The sequence below is a fragment of the Rattus norvegicus genome, chromosome 6 (assembly GCF_036323735.1).
Source record: "Rattus norvegicus strain BN/NHsdMcwi chromosome 6, GRCr8, whole genome shotgun sequence".
NCBI lineage: Eukaryota > Metazoa > Chordata > Mammalia > Rodentia > Muridae > Rattus > Rattus norvegicus.
This window is the reverse complement of record NC_086024.1, coordinates 116,356,550-116,377,311: the sequence shown is the minus strand read 5'-3', so window position 1 is coordinate 116,377,311 and position 20,762 is coordinate 116,356,550. Positions and strand designations below refer to the sequence as shown.

The 20,762-nt window shown below is 44.4% G+C and overlaps 1 protein-coding gene across 3 annotated transcripts in view; it reads left to right on the top strand.

The window, feature by feature from the left end:
- The window catches only part of Ston2 (stonin 2), a 149,494-nt gene that overhangs the window by 64,080 nt on the left and 64,652 nt on the right, over positions 1-20,762 (top strand). For all 3 annotated transcript variants that reach the window (XM_063261953.1, XM_063261952.1, NM_001135874.1), the window contains one exon: positions 8,850-9,047. In XM_063261953.1, the coding sequence (XP_063118023.1) occupies positions 8,850-9,047 (198 nt within the window). The remainder of the gene's footprint in view (positions 1-8,849; positions 9,048-20,762) is intronic.

The window sequence follows — 20,762 nt, the reverse complement described above, 5'->3', positions numbered from 1 at the left end:
GAAATGTTTTTTGATCTGAGCTTGGTGATCTGAGGTGTTAGGAACCACCACACTAGGTGTGGGTGCTGCTAGGGACTGGAGCGAGGGCTGCAAACGCAGGCTTTCCGCGTGCTAGGCAAGTAGTCCAGCAGCTGCACTACGTCCCCTGGGCCTTCTTCGTGACTTTCTATGTGTTCATAATCTACAGCCTGTCAAACATATGCAAGTGGTTCTCTTTTATAAGAACGTAGGAGGGAAATGGCTGCATTATAAGATGTTTTCCTCTCCAGACTGATGGGATAACAGACACCAGCTGGGTTTATAGGCACCCACCACCCAGAGCAGCTCTGTCAGGGTTTCTGATGTGGTTTTAATCGGCATTTTCTAGATTAGAAACGAAGTTGAGTTTATCTTTTTCCTTTTTTGTGTGCAGTGCGTGCGTGTGTGCAGTGTGTGTGTGTGTGTGTGTGTGTGTGTGTGTGTGTTTTCCTAAAATGCTTACTTTAGTTATTTTAGCTTGTCTCTAATTTTTCTTTCTGGAAGGTTTCTAGAAATTCCTGGTGAGTCCAATGGGTAGATATTTCCTTCTACATTATGCATGGTCTTTGTTGTATTTGCTCCCTTTATTTTATGCTGAGTGTTTGCTGCACTTGGTTATCTACTTCATAGTATTAAGTGCATCTGAATGTTGTCTTCTCTGCTTGCTGGGTAGCCTTTTTACAGCCCCGTGTTCCATTCACCTAGAGCTGCTTTCCTCTATACAATACGAAGTACAAGTTTGATCTCATTTTGTGCACATAAATACCCTGTTTTCTTAACGTTGTTTTGATTACAACCAAACATGACAGCCCAGGTTTAATCACTGGAACCCAAAATGTCCAACTGACTGTTGAAAGTTGTTCTCTGACTTCCCTGTGCATATGTGCCATGGCATGGGAACACACACACACACACACACACACACACACACACACACACACACAGGAAAGCAAGGGGCCAGAGAGGTGCTCTTCCAGAGAACCCAGATTTGATCCCCAGTAACCACCTGATGGCTCACAACCATCTGTAACTCAAGTTCCAGGGGATTTGACTCCATATGTGCAAGCAGCACACACACATAAAATAAAATAAACTTTAAAAAATGAACCAGAATTCTGAAAAAATCAACAATAAACAGTTGACTTTACAAACAGGCAAAAGCTGTAAGCAAATTTGCAAGTACACATCTATAGAAATGGTAACTGAATGAAAAGATATTCAGTATTATGAGCCGTTCAGGAGATGCAAATTAAACGCCGCTATCACTACTAATTTTTTTTAAAAAGACTATTGGTTGGGGGAATGCCTCAGTGGATAAAGCACTTGCCGTACAAATGTGAAGAGGTCACCTCAGTTTGAATCCCACATGAATCTGCATTCCATAGGTCACTTCTGCAATGCCAGTGCTCTAAGGTGGGATACACGGTGGAGACAGGAGAATACCTGGAAGGTCATAGGTGAGGTAGCATGGCTAAAGACCCTCTCTCTGGGTTAGCAGTGGAGTAATTAAATGCTATGGTCACTTTAGCCAACAGCTTGATCCTTTCATATAAAACTAGACATGCAGTCACCAATGCGGTCCAACAACAACAACAACAACAACTGAAAATCTACTTTGTGGAGTGGAAGTTTCTTTTCATACAAACTCATTATAAATGTTCATTAGAGCTTTGTTATAATACTCAGAACTGAAATGGCTTAGCTGTCCTTTGATGGATGGATTTATTTGATATATTTGGGTGGTTAAACTGTGATATTTCCCATGTCACAGCATATCACTAATCAATAACAAGGAATGGATTATTAACATCTACAATAACTCAGTTGTATCTCAGAAGCATTATGTGGGCTAATAAAAACCAATTCTGTTTTCCCCCATTTACTCAATCTTTTTTTATTAGTTATTTTATTTAATTATATTTCACATGTTATTCCCCCTTCCCAGTTTCCCCTCCACCAGCCCCTTCTCACCTCCTCCTTTCCTTCTGACTCTATGAAGGTGCTTCCCCACCCGCCCACCCACTCCTGCTTCAGCAGTCTAGTGTTCCCCTATCCTGGGTCATTGAGCCTCCACAGGACCAAGGAGCTCCCTTCCCAGTGATGCCAGACAATGCCATCCTCTGTAACATATGCGGCTGGAGCCATGGGTCCCTCGATGGGTACTCTTTGGTTGGTGGTTTAGTCCCGGGGAGCTCTGGGGGTTCTGGTTGTTATTGTTGTTCTTCCTATGGGGTTGCAGACATCTTCAGCTCCTACAGTTTTTGTTCTAACTTCCCCATTGGGGTCCCTGCACTCAGTCCAATGTCTGGCTGTGTGCATCCATATCTGTCTTGGTCCAGCTGTGTCCTCTCTGGGGACAGCTGTACTGGGCTCAGTAAGCAAGCACTTCTTGGCATCAGCAATAGTGTCTGGGTTTGGTGTCAGCAAGTGGGATGAATCCCTAGATGGGGCAGTCTCTGGATGGCCTTTCCTTCAGTGTCTGCTCCACTCTTTGTCCCTGCATTTCCTTTTGACAGGAGAGATTCTAGATTAATATTTTTGAGGAGTGGGTGGCCCCGTCCCTCAACTGGAGGCCATGCCTATACCCTGGATATGGTTTCTACAGGTTCTAGCTCCCCTTTGTTGGGTATTGCAGCTAAAGTCCTCCCTGTTGGGATCTGGGAACCTTTTTGGTCCCTGGTATCTGGGACTTCCTAGTAGCTACCCCCGGTCCACCCTCTCCCACTGCGACACGCCTACTTTCAAATTCCTGACCCTCTGTTCTTCTGCCCCATGTCCTCCCATATTTGAACTAGCTCCCTTTTGTCCCTTCCCCTCCTCTCTCCCTCCTAGATCCCTCTCTCTCTACTTCCCAGAGATTATTCTCTTCGCCCTGCTTAATAGTACTGTAGCATCCACACTTCAATGTGCTTTTCTTTCTCCTTGGGTTTCATATGGTCTGTGAGTTAAGAGTTACACACTTTATGATTCCATCTACATACCATTCTTAACAGAGCAAAACTGGAAATAAAAACTGGTTGCCAGGAGATAAAGAACAGAATATGGAGGGGTCATCAGAATATGGAGGTGGTGTCATTAAAGGATACCATAGCAGATCTTTCTAGAAATGAAATTGATATATTTCCCATGGGTGTAGAGATACCACTTTTCACATTGCTAACTCTGTAGAACTAGATATGCACATATGTAAGACTAGGCCAATGTGAATTAGTTTATTAGGTTCTATCAACATGTACTTTTTTATTGTGATATTCTACCAGAAAAGGTAATCCAAGAGAGAGTATGGCTGGGGCTGGAGAGATGGCTCAACGGTTAAGAGCACTGACTGCTCTTCCAGAGGTCCTGAGTTCAATTCCCAGCAACCACATGGTGGCTCACAACCATCTGTAATGAGAGCTGAGGCCCTCTTCTGGTGTGTCTGAACACAGCTACAGAACTCATATGCATAAAATAAATAAATCTTTTAAAAAAATGAGTGTGACTCTGTAAGGGCTGGAAAGATTGCTCAGTGGTTAGGAGGACCTACTACTCTATCAGAGGACTGGAGCTGAGGTCCCAGCACCAACATCCAGAGGTTCATAAGCATCCACAACTCCAGCTCTAAAGGAGCTGCCGCCATCTTCTGGCCTCTGTTGGAACCTCCACGTACACATGAACATAAACACACAGGTAAATTAACTTACCCCTTTCTTTAAAAAGTGACAGTAAGCAGGACTGAAGAGATGGCTCGGTGGTTAAAAGCACTGGCTAGTTAGTCTCTGTAAGGACCCAGGTTCGATTCCCATCACCTACATGGAAGTCTGTAACTGTCTGTAACCCCAGGTCCCAGGGGATCCAGTGCCCTTTCTGGACTGTGGGCACCAGACACACACAAGGTACACAAGCATACATGTAGACGAAACACTCCAATACATAAAAATAAATACATTTTAAAAGAGAAGAGAGAGATGGAGAGAATATGTGAGGGAAGGAGGGAGGGAGGGAGGAAGAAGGGAGAGACTATAGGGGAAAAAATTCTAACCAAAGACTTCTTAGGAGAACAATTCATGAAAAGAGGTTGAGAAACACCGCATTCAGCCAAGTTTGCTGAGGAGGGGTAGTCCAGTGTGTTGTAATGCTTCCTTCCTAAGAGCCTCTGACATAATGTCGGGAGTCTTAAATCCATGGTCACAATTAAAATTAGCCTGTAATTCTTATTGAATTGGGTTTATATTGGGTCTGTATTGTGACGTTTTAGTGTAAGGCACCAAGCTGCTGAGAAGGCCTTCCTTCTACACTCTGGAATAATTACCGAAGACAGACATTTCTTTTTTTTTTTTTTCCAATCGAGGTTTGACCTTTTCAGCAAATATACTTAGCCAGAAACATTGCTTATGGAAATACTCTAAGTACTGGTTCATTTCATTTCACAGTTATTAGACAAATCGAGCCTTTAATTTTCTTTTTCATGAATCGTGTTTAAAAGCTACAAGTCTCAGGACTTCTCCAATCTTATCTGTTTCCACATGTATTATGTGTGGATAGTCATTATTTCCCCTTACTGACTTCTCAAGGTGGTATTACGGGTCTTGTACCATCTTGTTCTCTATGATGGCTGGTTGTTTTTGATTGCTTGTTGGATTGGTTTCTGTTTTGTGCCTTTGTTTTAAGGAGGTCCTAGATGGTACCTCAGATTGGCTTTAAATTTACTGTATAGCTAAAGACGAACGTGTACTTCCAATCACCTCAGTCAGGATGCTGGGATTCTAGGTATGAGCCGCCATGCTCGTTCTACATGGCGCTGGGGAGCGAATGTAGAGCTTCACGCACATATTGTAAGCAAATCTTCTACCAACCGCGCTAATCCCTAGCCCACACCACCCCAGTTTTTATTCTCAATGTTATTTGTGCTCTTTTCTTGATAATTTTTTTATCACAATTAGTCTTCTCAAAGAGTGTTACTTATATATTTTTTTTAAATCTTTGGTAGCTAGTGTGTGTGTGTGTGTGTGTGTGTGTGTGTATCTTTCTGCCATGCCATAGGTTGCTTGGTTGATTGATTTTGTTTTATTATGACAGCTCTTTTTTTTAAATAGCTTTGAGTTTTTGTTTCCTTTTTTTTTGTTTGTTTGTTTGTTCGTTTTTTGTTTTTTTTTTTATCTTGAGAAATTCTACCTTTTCTGCTAGTAATGCTTATTTCTTTTTAGTTATTTTGAAAAAGAGTCTTCCTTTGTAGCTAAGGCTTGGCATGAGCCCTCCTGCCTCTCCCTCCTGGGTACCAGGACTGTAGGTATGCTCTGTTGTGCCCAGTTTTCTAATGTTTGGACTGTTCATTTGATCAACATTTAGAAGTATATTTCTATTTCTATTTCTAGAGTTTCAACGGGTCTTTTATCACCTTTAGAAAACCAGGCACTGGTTACCTAAGCAACTAGTTTATTTGAATACTAAATCACACTATGATCAGTATTCTGGTCTGTATAACAGATTTTTGACATTTCTAAAAGTTGCTTCAAGTTACAACTTGTGGCTGCTGGTCTTGCAGGTTCTTGGTGTAGTTATAAAGCATACGCATTCTCTATTTTTTCCTTTGCACAGGGAGGGCATTTCTCCATGCCCTAGTTACCTTAAACCATCCACTTTACACAGCTAGAGTCACCTGAGGAGGCAGTCTCGAATGAGGAATTGCCCAGAGAAATTGACCTGTGGGCATGTCTGTGGAGGTTTCTCTTAATTGTTAATTGATATCGGAGGGTCCATCCCATTGTAGGCAGTGTTATTTACTGGTCAAGTGAGCCTGGGCTGTATAAAGAGCTAGCTTAGGGTAAACCTGAGAGCCAAGCAGCCAGCAGCATCCCTCATGGTTTCTGCTTCAAGTTCCCACTTAACTTCTTTCCCTGACTTCCCTAGGTGATAGCTTAGAAACTGAAATAAACCCTTTCCTCCCCTAATTGCTTTTGGTCAGAGTGTTTCATCACGGCAATGGAAGGGAAATCAGAACACCCTCGATGAAATCCTATCCTGTGCGTATTCTGTATTCTGTATCAGCAGACTGACATGTTCTCTGCATATTGAGGAGATGGTGAAGCCCTTTTGAAAGTGATCTTCAGTCTTACACAATTCTGGACTCCCCTCTTAGTTACTCTGCTTGACATTCCTGGGGAGTTCTAATCGGGAAAGAAAAATTCACAGATTCTGGGAAATCCCCTGTCATCTGTTTCCTTCCTCCTAATATCACCTTCCTCCTATTCCCTCTGGTCCTTAAGAACCCAGTTCTATGGGTGAGAACATGTTCCTGCCCACTATGGAGGTGACTTCTCTTCAATATCTTTCACCTTATCTCTTTGCCCCTTCATGCTCTGCATTCACGTAGAAATCCATTTGGCCATTTTTTTTATTACTACATTTTTTTCTCATATTTCCAACTTCTTATTTCCTTAAGTACTGCACCTAGCTGTGTTCCCTGCTTCCCACACCTACCGTCTGACTTCCTCGCAGGTCTCACTCTATTTCTCACCCCTTCCAACATCTCGTTTGCTCTTAGTCACGATACTGCGGTTTGCTACATACTTTTTGTTTCTTAGTGTTATGTTTCTACCATCCTCTCGGGACACTCTGCCTGAGATTTGGGCAGTTTCTTCCAGAAAGGGTTAGTATATACCTGCCTTTTCCCAGGTAGCCTCACATACCTGGGAATATTTCAACTGAAATCTAGGCTAGAGGTTTTTCAGATCCACACACGATTTTTCCCTGACCGTTGGACCAAATCTACAGCAGATATCAGTCTTTCTGTCCCCAACTGAAAGTGAAGGTATTCCTGGGGAATTCCTGTATACGCATGTACCCGATACCTGCTAGGTTCTCTATCTTCTTCACACGAGCCATATAGACTCGGACTCAGCAGAGGGTCTCGGGGTTCAGCAGTCCCCAGGGTATGAAATTCAGCTAAGCTTTGTTTACATTTCTCGTTTCCAGATTTCACTTTACCTCAGGAATTCTTTACTTTCCTCATAGCTCTATGTTGAGCATTAGATAGTGTCCATACACTTTACCTAAGAGCTAATTTCCATAGTAGTGACAATACCTGATCCTAACCTAGGGAATGGCAGCCCTCGAACAAGCTTTACAGGCTCGTCTTCTTTACTTTCTATGTCTGTTACTTGTTCACGTGTCCCTTTTTTCTCTGTGTAGAGGCCATGGTTTTTTTGACAGTCTCTGTTTGCTGCAGATTGTTGGGCAGTGGTTTGTGGTGGTTCTTCTGACATGACCCACAAGTAATGAGCGCCTACCTTATGCCAGGAAGCATTCTAGGAGGTGAGCAAAACAGACAAAGGTCAGCGATGCAGCCAGTCACATACAGTTCAACATACATAAATAAATAGAGTAAAGGGCCTTCTCATTTGTGGAAAGGATAGCTCGTGAGTGATCTGCAAAGGGAGAATAGTTTGAAAGAAAAGAGCTATGAGCCCTCAGTGCAAAGACCTAGATGCTTCAGACTTGCCTGTGAGAATAGAGAACACAGATTCTCTACTGTTTTATTTTTATACCGTCACAAGTATTGCCATCCACTCCTTCTGAGATCTCAACTTTCCCATTCTGTCTCCTAGCCAAATTCTACCTTTGGCACTTCAGCCAGGATAACTGACTGTATAATCTTGCTGGGTTTTTTATTGTTTTAGGAAACTGATCTTTTTATTAATAGCAGTATCATTGTGGGACTTGCAGGTTTCTTAACCTCTGTGCTGGTTAGCCCCTCTGGAGGAAACCACTCCCTCCCAGTACCATCGGATCACACGCTAAAGCATTTGTCAATGACCTGAAAGGAAAAACAAAAAACAAAAGCACTCTGCTTTTTTGAGAAGCCAATTAGTGTTCTGAGTCAAGGAGATGATGCCACGGCCTGTGCATTTATTTCCCCATAGAAGGTATTTTATTTGTGTTCTCTGTGAACTAGCTACCCCACTAAGTTTCGTTGTGTGTGTAGCAGTGTGCAGAATGTCTGGTTATTGTCAGGCTTGGACCAAGTGGAGACATCTTGCACAGAGTAGCCAGGCTGGCTGGTGAGCCCCGGCTACGCCCTATCTCTGCCTCCACTGTGCCACTATGACAAGCACACACAACCCCCCACCCCTTTTTACTATGCAGGTGCTTAGGAGCAAACCCAGGTTCCCACGTGTCAACAGCAAGAACTTTACCCACTGTCTGAGTCACTGTTCTACTGCCACAAAGAGACATTAGGACCAAGACAACTCTCATAAAAGACAGCATTTAACTGGGGGCTTGCTTACGGGTTCAGAGTTTGCCTATGATCATTGTGGTGGGAAGTAGCTGAGAGCTCACATCTCACGTACAAGTGCAGACAGACAGACAGACAGACAGACAGACAGACAGACAGACAGACAGAGAGAGAGAGAGAGAGAGAGAGATTGATTGATTGATTGATTTGATTCTGGGGGCCCCGACCTGACCTTTTTCAACCTCAAAGCTCACTCTTCTCAAGGACATACATCCTCCAACAAGGTCACACTCATTCCAACAAGGCCACACCTCCTAATTCTTCCCCAATAGTTCCTTCTACTAACTAGGGACCAAGCATTGAAGCATATGGCCTATGGGGACCATCCTCAGTCAAACCACCATACCAACTGATCCATCTCTCCAGCCCCTTGGTATGTTTTTGATAGTAACTCCCCCTGAGACATTAGCCAATCCATATTTCTGTCCTCATCCCAGGCCTTTCCTTGCCTTTTATGGCGGCTACCATTACCCAGGACCTGAGTGATAGCTAACTGTAGGCAAAGGACAACAATTTACATTATATCCTCATGGATTTTTTTTTCACCTGTTCTCAGCCCTCACATTGACCGTGCCCTGCTGGACATGCCCTTCCTTGGACTCTTTGAGAAGATGCCCTTTGGCGTCCGAGAGCAGTTGGACCACCCATTCTGAGGACACCAGCAGCCCTAGTGTTGCTCCATCATATACAGACCTGCAGCTCATCAACGCTGAGGAACAGGCAAGCGGCAGGGCTTCTGGGACCGACTCCACCGGTAAGCCAGAGTTTCAAGTCAGAGCACTGTGCACATCTCTTTTAGCGCACTCAGCCCCACAACCGCCCACCACCCCCTCGCCAGCTTTGTTTGCAAGATAAGTTCATACGTGGTTGTCCAGTTCAAAAACTAGCATCTCCAGTGGTTTGCAATTGCTTTGGGGTAGGAAGTGACGTATAAACAGACTGCATGGTTGCCTGACCGATGCTCACATTGGGCAGACATTTGATGGTGCATTATAAAATGTTGCTTTCTGACTGTTCAGTACAAGTATCGTTTAGCTGTTAGTGTATTTTCTCCTCCAGTCACCGCTAGTCCAAGTGTAATGTATTCACAAGGCTGGATCTTTCATCCAGCCACCCACACATCGATCCTCCTCAGTAAGAGGAAGGTGGATTTCAAGAGAGAGTAATTGTTTTGTGAAGCAGAATGAGAATCCAGGCTCAGCCACAGCTTCTAGACTGGTGCAGATTTTGCAGCCCAGTGCCTGTAGCATCGCGTGTTCACTGTGCCCTACCCTGTATTGTCTCGTGGTTTCATTTGTTAAACGTTGCAATCGTCACACGATGGGATTCTGGCCTTCACTGCGGGTGGAAGATGGGTCTATCAACAAGCACTGCATCCAGGGCTATATGGAATGGTATTGGGAAGACGCATGTACTTGGTGTTTGTACTGTTTGACCAAAGGATTGTTTTCTTCCGAAAATGACAACCCCTCCCCCGTGTCAACGGTATTTTGTTTTCCTTTTCAAAAATATTGTGAAGCTTGAAGCTGTATCTTTTTTTTTTTGATGTTTAGATAACATTTCCTGTCATGCAGGATGCTGTTAGATTCTGCAAGCATTAAGAGTGACCCTGCAAGGAGAATCAAGGGTTTAGACAGGATTAGCTTTGGAATTTGATTGAATTGCCCTCCAGGATTGTTCGCCAAGGAATCTCTTTGCCAGCCACAGTTCTTAAGAGTGTTTTGTTTGCATCAACATTCCCTCAGTTTGCTTTAGGCTCTGGCTTATGTGTCTGTTAAATGCCCACAACTCCATTTTCGCTGTGGGACAGTCTCATGAACGGGAGGCAGCAGCTGGGACTCTTAGGGAGAGAGGCTCGGCTTCCTCGGCACCTCTCAGAGCCTTCTACTTCCTTCCCAAGCCTTCACAGAGAGGAGACACACACTCCCTGTACTGTTAATGGATCCCACAGTCAAATCCCAGGTCTGCCCTACCAGCCACATGCCCTTCAGCAATCCTTATACGCGATACACGTATATGTATATATATGCACATAGACATGTGTGTGTGTGCATGTGCTCTTATCTCTCTCGTGACTGTGGCCAAATACCTGACATAAACAACTTCAGGATGGAGAACTCTATTAAGCCTTGTAGTTTGAGAGGACGTAGCCCGTCCCAGGAGGCCAGGCACGGGAGCAGGTGTCCTCATGGTGTCCAGAGCGTGTGGTTGTGGCAGGACTCCTCACTGCCTCACATCGTGATGCAACAGGGAGCAGGCAGGAAGCAGGGCCTGGTGACCGTCAAGACCTCCCACTAGTGACTCAGTTCCTCCAGTGACCATCCTCAATCCCCAAGCATCACCTGCTGGGGAGCAAGGGAATAAGTACAAGGGGCTAAAGGGACCGGTTTTTAATATTCAAATGATGGGGTGGGAGGAGAAAAGGAGAGAGTGTGTGTGTGGAGATCAAGTGGAGGCCATGTGCATGTTCCCCAAGTGTTCTCCTCCTGAGCTATGCCAGGCGCATCTCCAGCCTGAGACTCTATTATCTTTATGGTTCAATTTTATCATCTGACAAATAGAAATAATACCTCACCTCGTGAGGCAATTGGTGTAGAACAATTTACATCGTGCCTGACTCGGAAGACGTGATACCAGGGATAAATTTCTTTCCCTGCCAAAGAGGTCTCATGGCCCTGGAGAAGTACGAATTGGGCCCTTTACTGAAGAAAACATACAGGGTTCTTGGTTCTTGGTCTGAATTCCAACATTAACTTATCAATTACTATTATTTTTGCTCAAACTCAGAGCCTTGCACACACCAGGCAACTGCTCTACCACTGACCCACATCTGTCTCCGACTTTTATAATTTCTTTCTTTTTTTTTTTGTTCTTTTTTTCGGAGCTGGGGACCGAACCCAGGGCTTTGCGCTTCCTAGGTAAGCGCTCTACCACTGAGCTAAATCCCCAGCCCCGACTTTTATAATTTCTAACATCTTCCTTTTCTCAGTAACATCGTTAGAGTTCACAGTCTCGAAAAATCCCCTCCTCAGTTGCTTTGTCAGGGTCCTAGGAGGAAGCAGATGGTACACAGGGAAGGGCTCGTTTGGAGAGGATTCCATGAAAGCACTGCTCAGGCAACAGCTAACTCTAGGCAAGCTCCTGCAGCCTCCCTGGGTGAGCAGGGTGAGGACGGCAGCCAGCACCGGTGCTCCATCTGTTGTCCCTTTGGGTAAACATGGATCGTGGCACTTAGGCACAGCCTGCCTGGTAGAAGACCGCAGGGACCCGAGTCACAGTCCCCGCCCTGTCGGCTGTGTAGGAGTTCTGCAGGGATTTGGCAGTCTCACAAGGCAGTGTGATTTGTAATATGATTGTGGAGGGAAGAATTCTGTGATCAGCCTACACTTTCTCCTCAGTTCCCCACCAGCCGCAGGGATAACTAGAGGAGGAACACAAACAAATCCCCTGGAGTTGGCTGTATGGGGGGTGGGGTGCTGGAGAGTAGAGGCAACATTCTCTCTAGAGATCCCATCCCAGCACAAATGACAGAAGAACTGGGAATAAGTGCAGCCTCAAAGACACCCTGTCCTCTGTCATCCCTGTCCCCAAGGTCTCCTTTGCCTAGAGAAGAAAGGCACACCTGTCATCTTCACCAGAGAATGCCACTGCCTTTACACCCGCTTGTAAACAGCCAGAGGATGGAAGGCACGGGAGCAAGCCCCTTCCCTTGATCTGTATTGTAAGCAAGGAAGAATAAATATTTGTAGGAGTTACAAGCCGCTTTAAGTGGTAGGATTAGACTCTGGTGTCTGCTTACAGGAAAAGTGCAGATTGTCGTGTGAGATCAGAATGCACAACTCTGGACAAACTGAGGGGTGACGGACTCAAACAGCAGTTAATGGAGGCAAGAGTTATCACCACCCTGATCCCCGTATGTCATTCACATTTTGAGTCCAGTGTTTCCCAACCTGTGTTCCATGTAGCAGCTTCAGGTAAGGCAGGATGCTGGGAACACTTGGTTATGTCGTGTCCTGCCAGCACTGCTGCAGATCCATGATGTGCTGTGTATTAAAGACTTTGAAAGGTTCTGAAACATATGTTTGTAATACGTATGTATACATATGTGAACTTACGTGTGTGCTTATACACACACATATTCAGTTTTCCATCGAGTTATCCTCCATACCTGATCAGATGTCAAAGTACGGCAACCTGAAACACATGAATTAAAGTTTTACTCAGAATTATGTATCAGTGTTAAAGTGTTGGAAGAAAAGACAGATCGGGGAAAGAGATGTCTGATGAACTTGAGAGAACGGGGAAAGAGATATCTGATGAACTTGCTGGCAGGTTAACTTCATGAAGCTGGCTTTGCTCTGTCTCTCGTAGTGCTAAACCTCTTGGACTTTTTCTTTGTAAAGGGTTGTTGTTTTGAGTTCTAGACTCAAAGGGTGTAAAAGTGCATTTGCTCTGCCTCCTTTGTATGTAAACTGCCACGGACTTTAAAACAAATGTAGACCAGATGATGGTGGTTCATCTGCGTTTAGCTGAGTGCAGAGTTCTGCCAGAGGGGGAGGCCCTCTTCCCCACATGCTGTCCTTTTGTTTTTCTTTCTCAGAAACAAGTGTTTAGGCCAGATAAGGAGTTGTGGACTGATGTTGGTGAAGTTTTTTTGTTTGCTGTTTCTTCTTCTTGGCACGTGTATGTGTGTGTGTGTGTGTGTGGTGTGTGTGTGTGTGTGTGTGTGTGTGTGTGTGTGTGTGTGTGGTATGTGGTGTGTGTGTGTGCGCGCGCGCGCGCACGCGTGCACATGCGCACGATCAAAGCACAGCTTCGGAAGCTGCCCCTTTCCTTACACCATGTACAGATTGAGCTCTCAGGTTTGGCAGCCAGCACTTTACCTGCCAAGCCGTTTCTCCTACCTGATGATTATAATCTTCTGAACGATAGTTCCCTTTCTCCTAACAGAGGGATAGCGGAGTAGTTTTTTAATCAAATTACATGTTTTCTTATTCATGAGAAAAACACAGATTTAGCCTGACTTCTGTTTCTGCAGTCTAGATGTATTCATTAGTTGTACACTTTGTGTTTTAATGGATGTTAAGAAAATACCCTTCCCTCCCATATGTACCTCCCAAAGGCTGCTTTGTTTGAAACTCTAGAGTTTCTCAGAGCACAGATACTTACACACGGTTCTTACAGTCATGGCAAACAAAGAAGACTATTAGATGTTATTTTCCTACAAAGAAAGAATTTTTCCTTGTCATTAAGGAGATTTTTACATACATATGACCTCAGATTATTTCTATTTATAGAGCATCTGTTATGTGCTGGGGAGGAATGTGCTGCACACTTTATACACGTCTTAACCAGTCTTCACAGTCTTAAAAGGCCATGTTACACATACACAGATACCCACAGCCAAGCATTGGACAGAGGTCAGGGGACCCCTTTGGAGTTAGGGGAAGGATTAAAGGCCCTGAAGGGGATGGCAACTAACCTGGACCCCTGGGAGCTTTCAGAGACTGAGCCACCAACCAAAGAGTGTACACTGGCTAGACCGTAGACCTATGTAGCAGAGGGCTGCTTTGTCCTGCCTTAGCGGGAGATGATGTGCCTAATCTTGCAGAGACTTGATGGGCCAGAGTGGGGGGCATACCCAAGGCAAAGGGAATGGGGGAGGGACTCTGTGAGGGAGAGAAAAGACAGCATGTGGGATATTAATTAATTAATTAGAGATTCCATATTACTGTCCCATGTCATAAATACGGAAATAATACCTAAAAGGGTTTGGTCACATGGTCCCACAACTAAAAAGGGAAGCACTGGGATTTACCCCACCTCTCTCCTCTGCTCACCAGCCCTGCCTGGAATGCTGTAAAGGCCTGGTGTTAGGGATGAGCTGTGGGAAGGAGCAATCGATTACAGAGCCTTCCATAAGGAAGAGTTTGACATAGCCAAGCGATGGTGGTGCCCTCCTTTAATTTCAGCACTCAAGCAGCACGTGTTTGAGTTTGAGGCCAGACTGATCTGTAGGGTGAAAGTTCTAGGACAACCAGAGCTACACAAAGAACCTATCTTAAAAAACAAACAAACAACAACAAAGTTGAAACAACATCTAAGAGAAGCGTCCACTAAAGGTTTGAACCCGGGGAATGAATGGCGTGAGCAGGTACAGAGAATAGTGCAGATGAGGGGGAGAGAGAAGATTCCAGCAGCCACGAGGACAGGATCCCGACATGATACACAGTGTCCTGGGCCAGAGGCTGGACTGTATCAGAGAAAACTAAAGAGTCCAAAGAACTTCAGAGGGGCAGGATTTCAGACTGGTTCCCCCATTATGTTTCAGAAACATCGTTTCTGTGTCTGTTCTTGTTCTTAACCCTGAATAATCAATCAATCTCCCCTCCAAATACACACATGCCAAACTCCTACTGATTAAGACAAAATAATTTGTGAAAAGCATGGTCTGTAGACTGTGGCTTCTTTTACTCTTTAGTGTGTGCACACATGTGTGTGTGCATGTGTTCATGTTACATGAAACGGGCTTGCTTGGTACAGCACATGTGTCAGAGGTCAGAGACAACCATCTAGCTGGCCCCAGAGTGGGACTCCATAAGCCACTCGAAGCAAGTTCTCTGTGTTCTGTTCCATGTCATGCGTGCAGAGCTGTCCCCGCCTTGGGCCAGGGAGGGCTCTTTGCTTGGACATCATCTTCCTGTAATATTCCAGGAACTAAGAAGCTGTCCACAGATGTTTTCACAGAGGTGCTCCCTTTCTACTTGGCTGCCAGCATTAGACTGCTGCCTCCAGCCCGAGGAACTAAAGGAATGCTAACTTCAAAATGCCTTGTTCCCACGTACGGGAGTCAATAAAGAAAAGTGAGAGGCATAGAAGGTAGTTCTCCTGGGGTGGGGGAGGTGGCTCAGTGATTACGAGCTCTCGAGCACCTGAGTTCCCTTGTCAGCACCCATATCAGGAGGCCTGCAGCCATTTATAACTCCAGCACCGGGGACCTGATGCCTTTTCCTAGTCTCCTACACACACGATATACACTCACAAAGACATATACGCATGAATAGAAAATCTTTAGAAATTAGTTCTTCTGGTTATAATTCTGAATTATTTGCTGTTTCTTTAAATGTAGGTATACTTTTCTAATAAGAGACCAAATATACCTGAGATGGATAGCATCTGACATGTTAAGTAGTTTCTCCGATAATCACAGCTTTCTGAGTTACCATGGTTATGATGTCTCTTCACAACAATGAAACCCTGACAGTCCCCAATGTGTGCTACTGTGTGAGGTTTAGGAGGTGCAGTCTTGCTGGATGAAGTGTGCCACGGGGGACACCTTTCAAAGTTTGAAGCATTGCAGGGCTGGAGAGATGGGTCAGCAGTTTAGAGCATGTGACTGCTCTTCCAGAGGTCCTGAGTTCAATTCCCAATAACTACATGGTGGCTCACAACCTTCAGTAATGGGATCTGATTCTCTCTTTTGGTGCACAAGAAGACAGAATACGCGTATATACATAAAATACATGAATAAGTAAATCCTTGTTTAAAGCATGGCCTCGTTCTCGGCTTACTCTCTCTGCTTAGTGCCTGCTGTTGAGCTGTCAGCTTCCAGCTTCTACTGTGCCTCTGCCCTACCACGGTGAACTCATACCATCGGCCATAATAAAATTTTCCTTCTGTAGATTTCCTTGTTCATTACGTTTTACCACAGCTACAGCAAAATAACTAATGTAATGGACTCTAAATATAGTCACATTGAACTAGGGGGTCACAAAATAACTTCATTTAAACCTAACCACCCCTTTAAAGAGCTTTCTCCAAATACAGTCACATTTTGGAGTGACTACAACATATAAACCTGTGGGGATACAGTTCAGCTCATAACACTATGTAAATACAACTTAGAAGCCCTCATCCATCCCTGTTGAAGAATAAGTTAAAATTCTAAACCCATCCCATATAGTATTTCTACAGCCTTCATAAGCAAGGTCACTTGATATAGAAACTGGATCCTGGGTCTGATACTTCGTACATAGCCAACTTCTCACAGATGCAGCAAGGAGAAAAGAGACGCCTGTGCCTAATAAGCTCCTTGTCTTAGTTCAGATTTTACTGCTGTGAAGAGACACGAGGTGATTCCTATAAAGGAAGACATTTCATTGGGGCTGGCTTATAGGTCAGAGGTTCAATCCATTTCATCACAGCAAGAAGCATGGCAGCACGCAGGCAGATGTGGTGCTGGAGAAGGAGCTGACAGTGCTACATCTTGATCCACAGGCAGCAGAAGGAGATTGCGTGCCACACAGGGCACGGCATGAGCATTAGAGACCTGGACGCCCACCCTACACAGTGACACAGTTCCTCCAGCAAGGCCACACCCACTCCAGCAAGGCCACACCTGCTCCAGCAAGGCCACACCTACTCTAACAAGGCCACACCTACTCTAGCAAGACCACACCTCCTAATATTGTCATTCCCTATGGGCTTATGGGGGCGGGGGGCCAATTACGTTCAAACTATCACACCCCTCCATTAACTAACATTTCTACCTGCTTGCCTACAGAAAGGTTTGGTACTTTTCTGTGGGGACAATATATCATGCCCGACTCACTGGCTTACCTGCCAATTTGAAACTCAGTTTCACAGGAGAAAATGCAAAACGACAGGAAGAGAGGGTTGCTCCCCATCAAGTGAACGGGTTAAATAACTACGTCCACTATCTGGGTAAAGCCTAAGTGACAGGAAACATGTAGCTGTTGGGAGAGGAGAGATGAGGACTTACATGCAAGGACACTGAGACGTCCTTTCGGGGTATTCTACCGATCCATTCCAGGGTAACCATGCCCTTTGTTAGTGTATCCCAAGTAAAGAATGAGGCATGTGTTTGGGGGTGCAGTAGAACACGGCTTAACTGATTAACTTAGTTTTTTTCCTAAGATAAGGTATCATTAGGTAGCTCTCGATGTCCTGGAACTCACTACGCAGACCAGGCTGGCCTGGGACTCTGAGATCCACCTGTCTCTGCCTCCCAAGTGCTGAGATTAAGGGAATGAACCACCGAGGAAGGCAGCACTGTTTATATTAACAAAAAGAATCACAGCCCAGATACCTACCCTGTATCAAATGCAGACAGCGAAGTGTTAGCAGGCACAGCAGGTATCTCAGTTACGCTGTTCATGGAAAAGGACAGTAATTGTCCAGTATGGTTGAGCATGCTTGTAATTCTAGCGTCGGGGTGTTTGAGGCAGGAGTTTGAAGACAGCCTGGGCTGTATAGCAGATTCAGGCCAGGCGGAGATAAATAGCATGCCCCTGTCTCAAACAAACAAGCAAATAAACAAACAAAGCCAGCAGGTTCATGTATAAAATGTGTTACTGTTTTGCCAAGTTGGCCACTACATGGTCTTAGACTATGTTTATAAACATATAGAAGGGATCGATAGCATGTATCCAACACAGATGATAATGGTAACCTTGACTGAGGCACCTGCGAGTTACTGTCTTTTCTGTCGGTTAGATGGGTTGATGTAGTTGTTCCAACTTGGCCTCTTTGCTTTGGGGAAGCCAGTTTTGCAAATCTGTCCTGTGTTTAAAAAAAAAATGTGTCCATTCCTAACTTTTTTTCTGACATATGTATATGTCATAGCTTATTCATAGCAGGAAGTATATATGGTGCCATCGCCTGGACAAACATGGTTCCACACCAGCTCCACCGTTCCCTGCATATTGTTTAACCTCGGTGACCATTAGCTACCTCACTTATAGAGTGGAAGACATAATAACATAAGGTTGAGCTTGTAGATGTGTTCTGAGGGTTTGCAACGAGGAACATAAAATTCCCAGGACATGAGAAGTCATTTCTCTGGTGATAGCAATATAATACACTTTAAATTTTTATTTCATTTTTATTGTATGTGTATGAGTGCTCTCCGTACATATATTTATGTGTACCATGTGTGCCCTGGTGACTTTAGAGACCAAAAGAGGGTATCAGATCCTCTGAAACTGGAGGTTTAGGTGGGAATACTGGGAATCGAACTTGTGTCCTCTACAGCCTGTACTCTGAACCACTGAGCTATTGCTCCAGCCACCGTACATACACTTATGAATTCTTCATATTCTAAAGCCAAGACGTGGTGAGTAGAACTTTAAAAAGAAATTAACAGGGGCTGGGGATTTAGCTCAGTGGTAGAGCGCTTACCTAGGAAGCGCAAGGCCCTGGGTTCGGTCCCCAGCTCCGAAAAAAAGAACCAAAAAAAAAAAAAGAAATTAACAGTAGTTAATTGATAGTAGTTGATAATATTTCTATTTTCCAAATGTATCCCTTATCTGTACATTTATTTCGAATGTATCTACAGTTCTCAGCTTGCGTTAGAAGGAAGAGTTGTCAGATCATAACTGTGGTGGTCATGTTAAAGGAAGGAGGCTGTTGAGAAACACTATTTTTCTGACATGGGTACAGCCTTCAATCAGTGTGAAACCACGAACTTGGCTTAGGGGCTCAGACCAGAGTTCACCAGTGTGGTTACGATCAGCACTGTGTATTGTGAGAAACTTTGTCATTTTTATAGTGCTTGGAAGCCAGGCAAGAGAGGCAGGCCGATCACTGAGTTTGGGGGAGGGGGCATGGAGCTCTCAAATGCAAGCTTTTATTCCTTCTTTGTGTAGCCTGTGAGAAAAGCAGAAAAATCTCTCTCCTTTAAACCAAGGAAGCAACTGAGGCATAGTAAATTTCAATGATTTGTGCTGTTCTATCAAATTAATATTGATATTAGGAATATTATATCAATCGATATATCAGTATGTATCCTTCACTACTGATGGACCTGTCATATGTCATAGATTATGCATTTATATTTAACAGTATTCCCACTGTCTTCTCATGTGTCCATGCCTACCTGGCTCATATATACAGGCCTCCAGAATCCTCCATGCAGACTGCCCCAGAATCTGTTTACCTGAGTATAACCCACACTGCTGTGTGTAACCTTTGGACTTTGGATGCTAGGAACTGTGAAGATGAGGGTGGGACCCTGATAGCAGCACATGGGGCTTTTCCCACGAGGACTCCATATAGTTCACAGTGCCAATACTGCAGGCTGGAGGCAGGGCTGAGCTCCAGAGCTCAGGGGGCTTCTCTGGCTGTTCCTGCATCCAGTGGAGGCTAATAGTGGGGGCAGATGCTCTGCCAGCCAGAACTCTTAGCCACTTCTTACTGCTAGAAAGTCTAGAGGGTAGGATGCAACTCTGTGCCCATAAAGAAACTACAGATTTTCATGGCATACCTGACTCAGACGTTATTGAAGTTGTGCTATACATCTCCCTTGATTGAAGTGATTTTTTAAGAACTTTGACTATTGTCTTTCCCCAGCTTAAAGTGCACTCTGATGTGTTTTGACACATGAGCACCCATGAAGTCATCTTCATAATCAGGATAATGAGCAACCCCCCCCCACACACACAGTGGGACCAAGGCCCATTATCATCCTTTCTGCTCTCTTTGTCCCCAACCCCTTCCCCAGACCCCCACTACTCTACTTGCTGTCACTATGAATTCATGGTGTCTGAATCATGTATGAATGGACTTGAAAGATAGGCTCTCCACTGTGCCTGGTTCCTTCACGTAACGTAATTCTTTTGAGCACAATAAATGTTGTTCTAATCCTTTCTATCAGTGAGGAATGCTCTACCATTTGCTTATAGTGTTTCATTATATTGACAGATAAAAACAAACCCAAGGCTTTTAAATAATTTTTTTGAGATTTTTATACATTTGCTTTAATTTCCCCCTTCCTTTTCTCCCCACAAAGCCTTCCATGTATCTACCCCCACCCTGCTTGCTTTCAAATTCATAACCTATTTTTGTTGTTGTTACATACATACATGCACACATGCATGCATGTGTACATACATACTCCCAGATACATAAATTCAGCCTGCTCAGTCCATATCAGGTTGCGTGCATGTAGTACATTTTCAAGCTTATCATTTGATATTGGATAACTGACGGCCAAGTTCTTCCCTAGAGAAGACTGTTTTTCTCTCCCTGGTCTCAACTCCTTAGCTGCCTGCGGTTCTCTGTCTACCATTGAAGCTGGGTGAGCTCTCCTCCTAACCCATCAGCACATCTATTGCTGTCTTCCTTGTACACGAAGATAAGTTTGTGACACTTGCGGACCAAAGCCATTGCTCCTTGTCATTTTGCCTCTTAACCTATAAAGGCTAAAAATAAAATCCTCATCATTGCACAGGCTAAAATGAGCAGCCCTGACCGTCTGGAATATAACCACAGTTACAAGAAAAGGACTAAGCCAAGTGTGCTCATACACAACTTTAGTCCCAGCACTTGAGGCAGAGGATCTCTGTAAGTCTGAGTCCAGCCTGGTCTACATAGTAAGTTCCAGGTCAGTCAAGGCTATAGTGTGATCATGTCTATTATTACAAAACAAAACAAAACAAAAAAACAACAG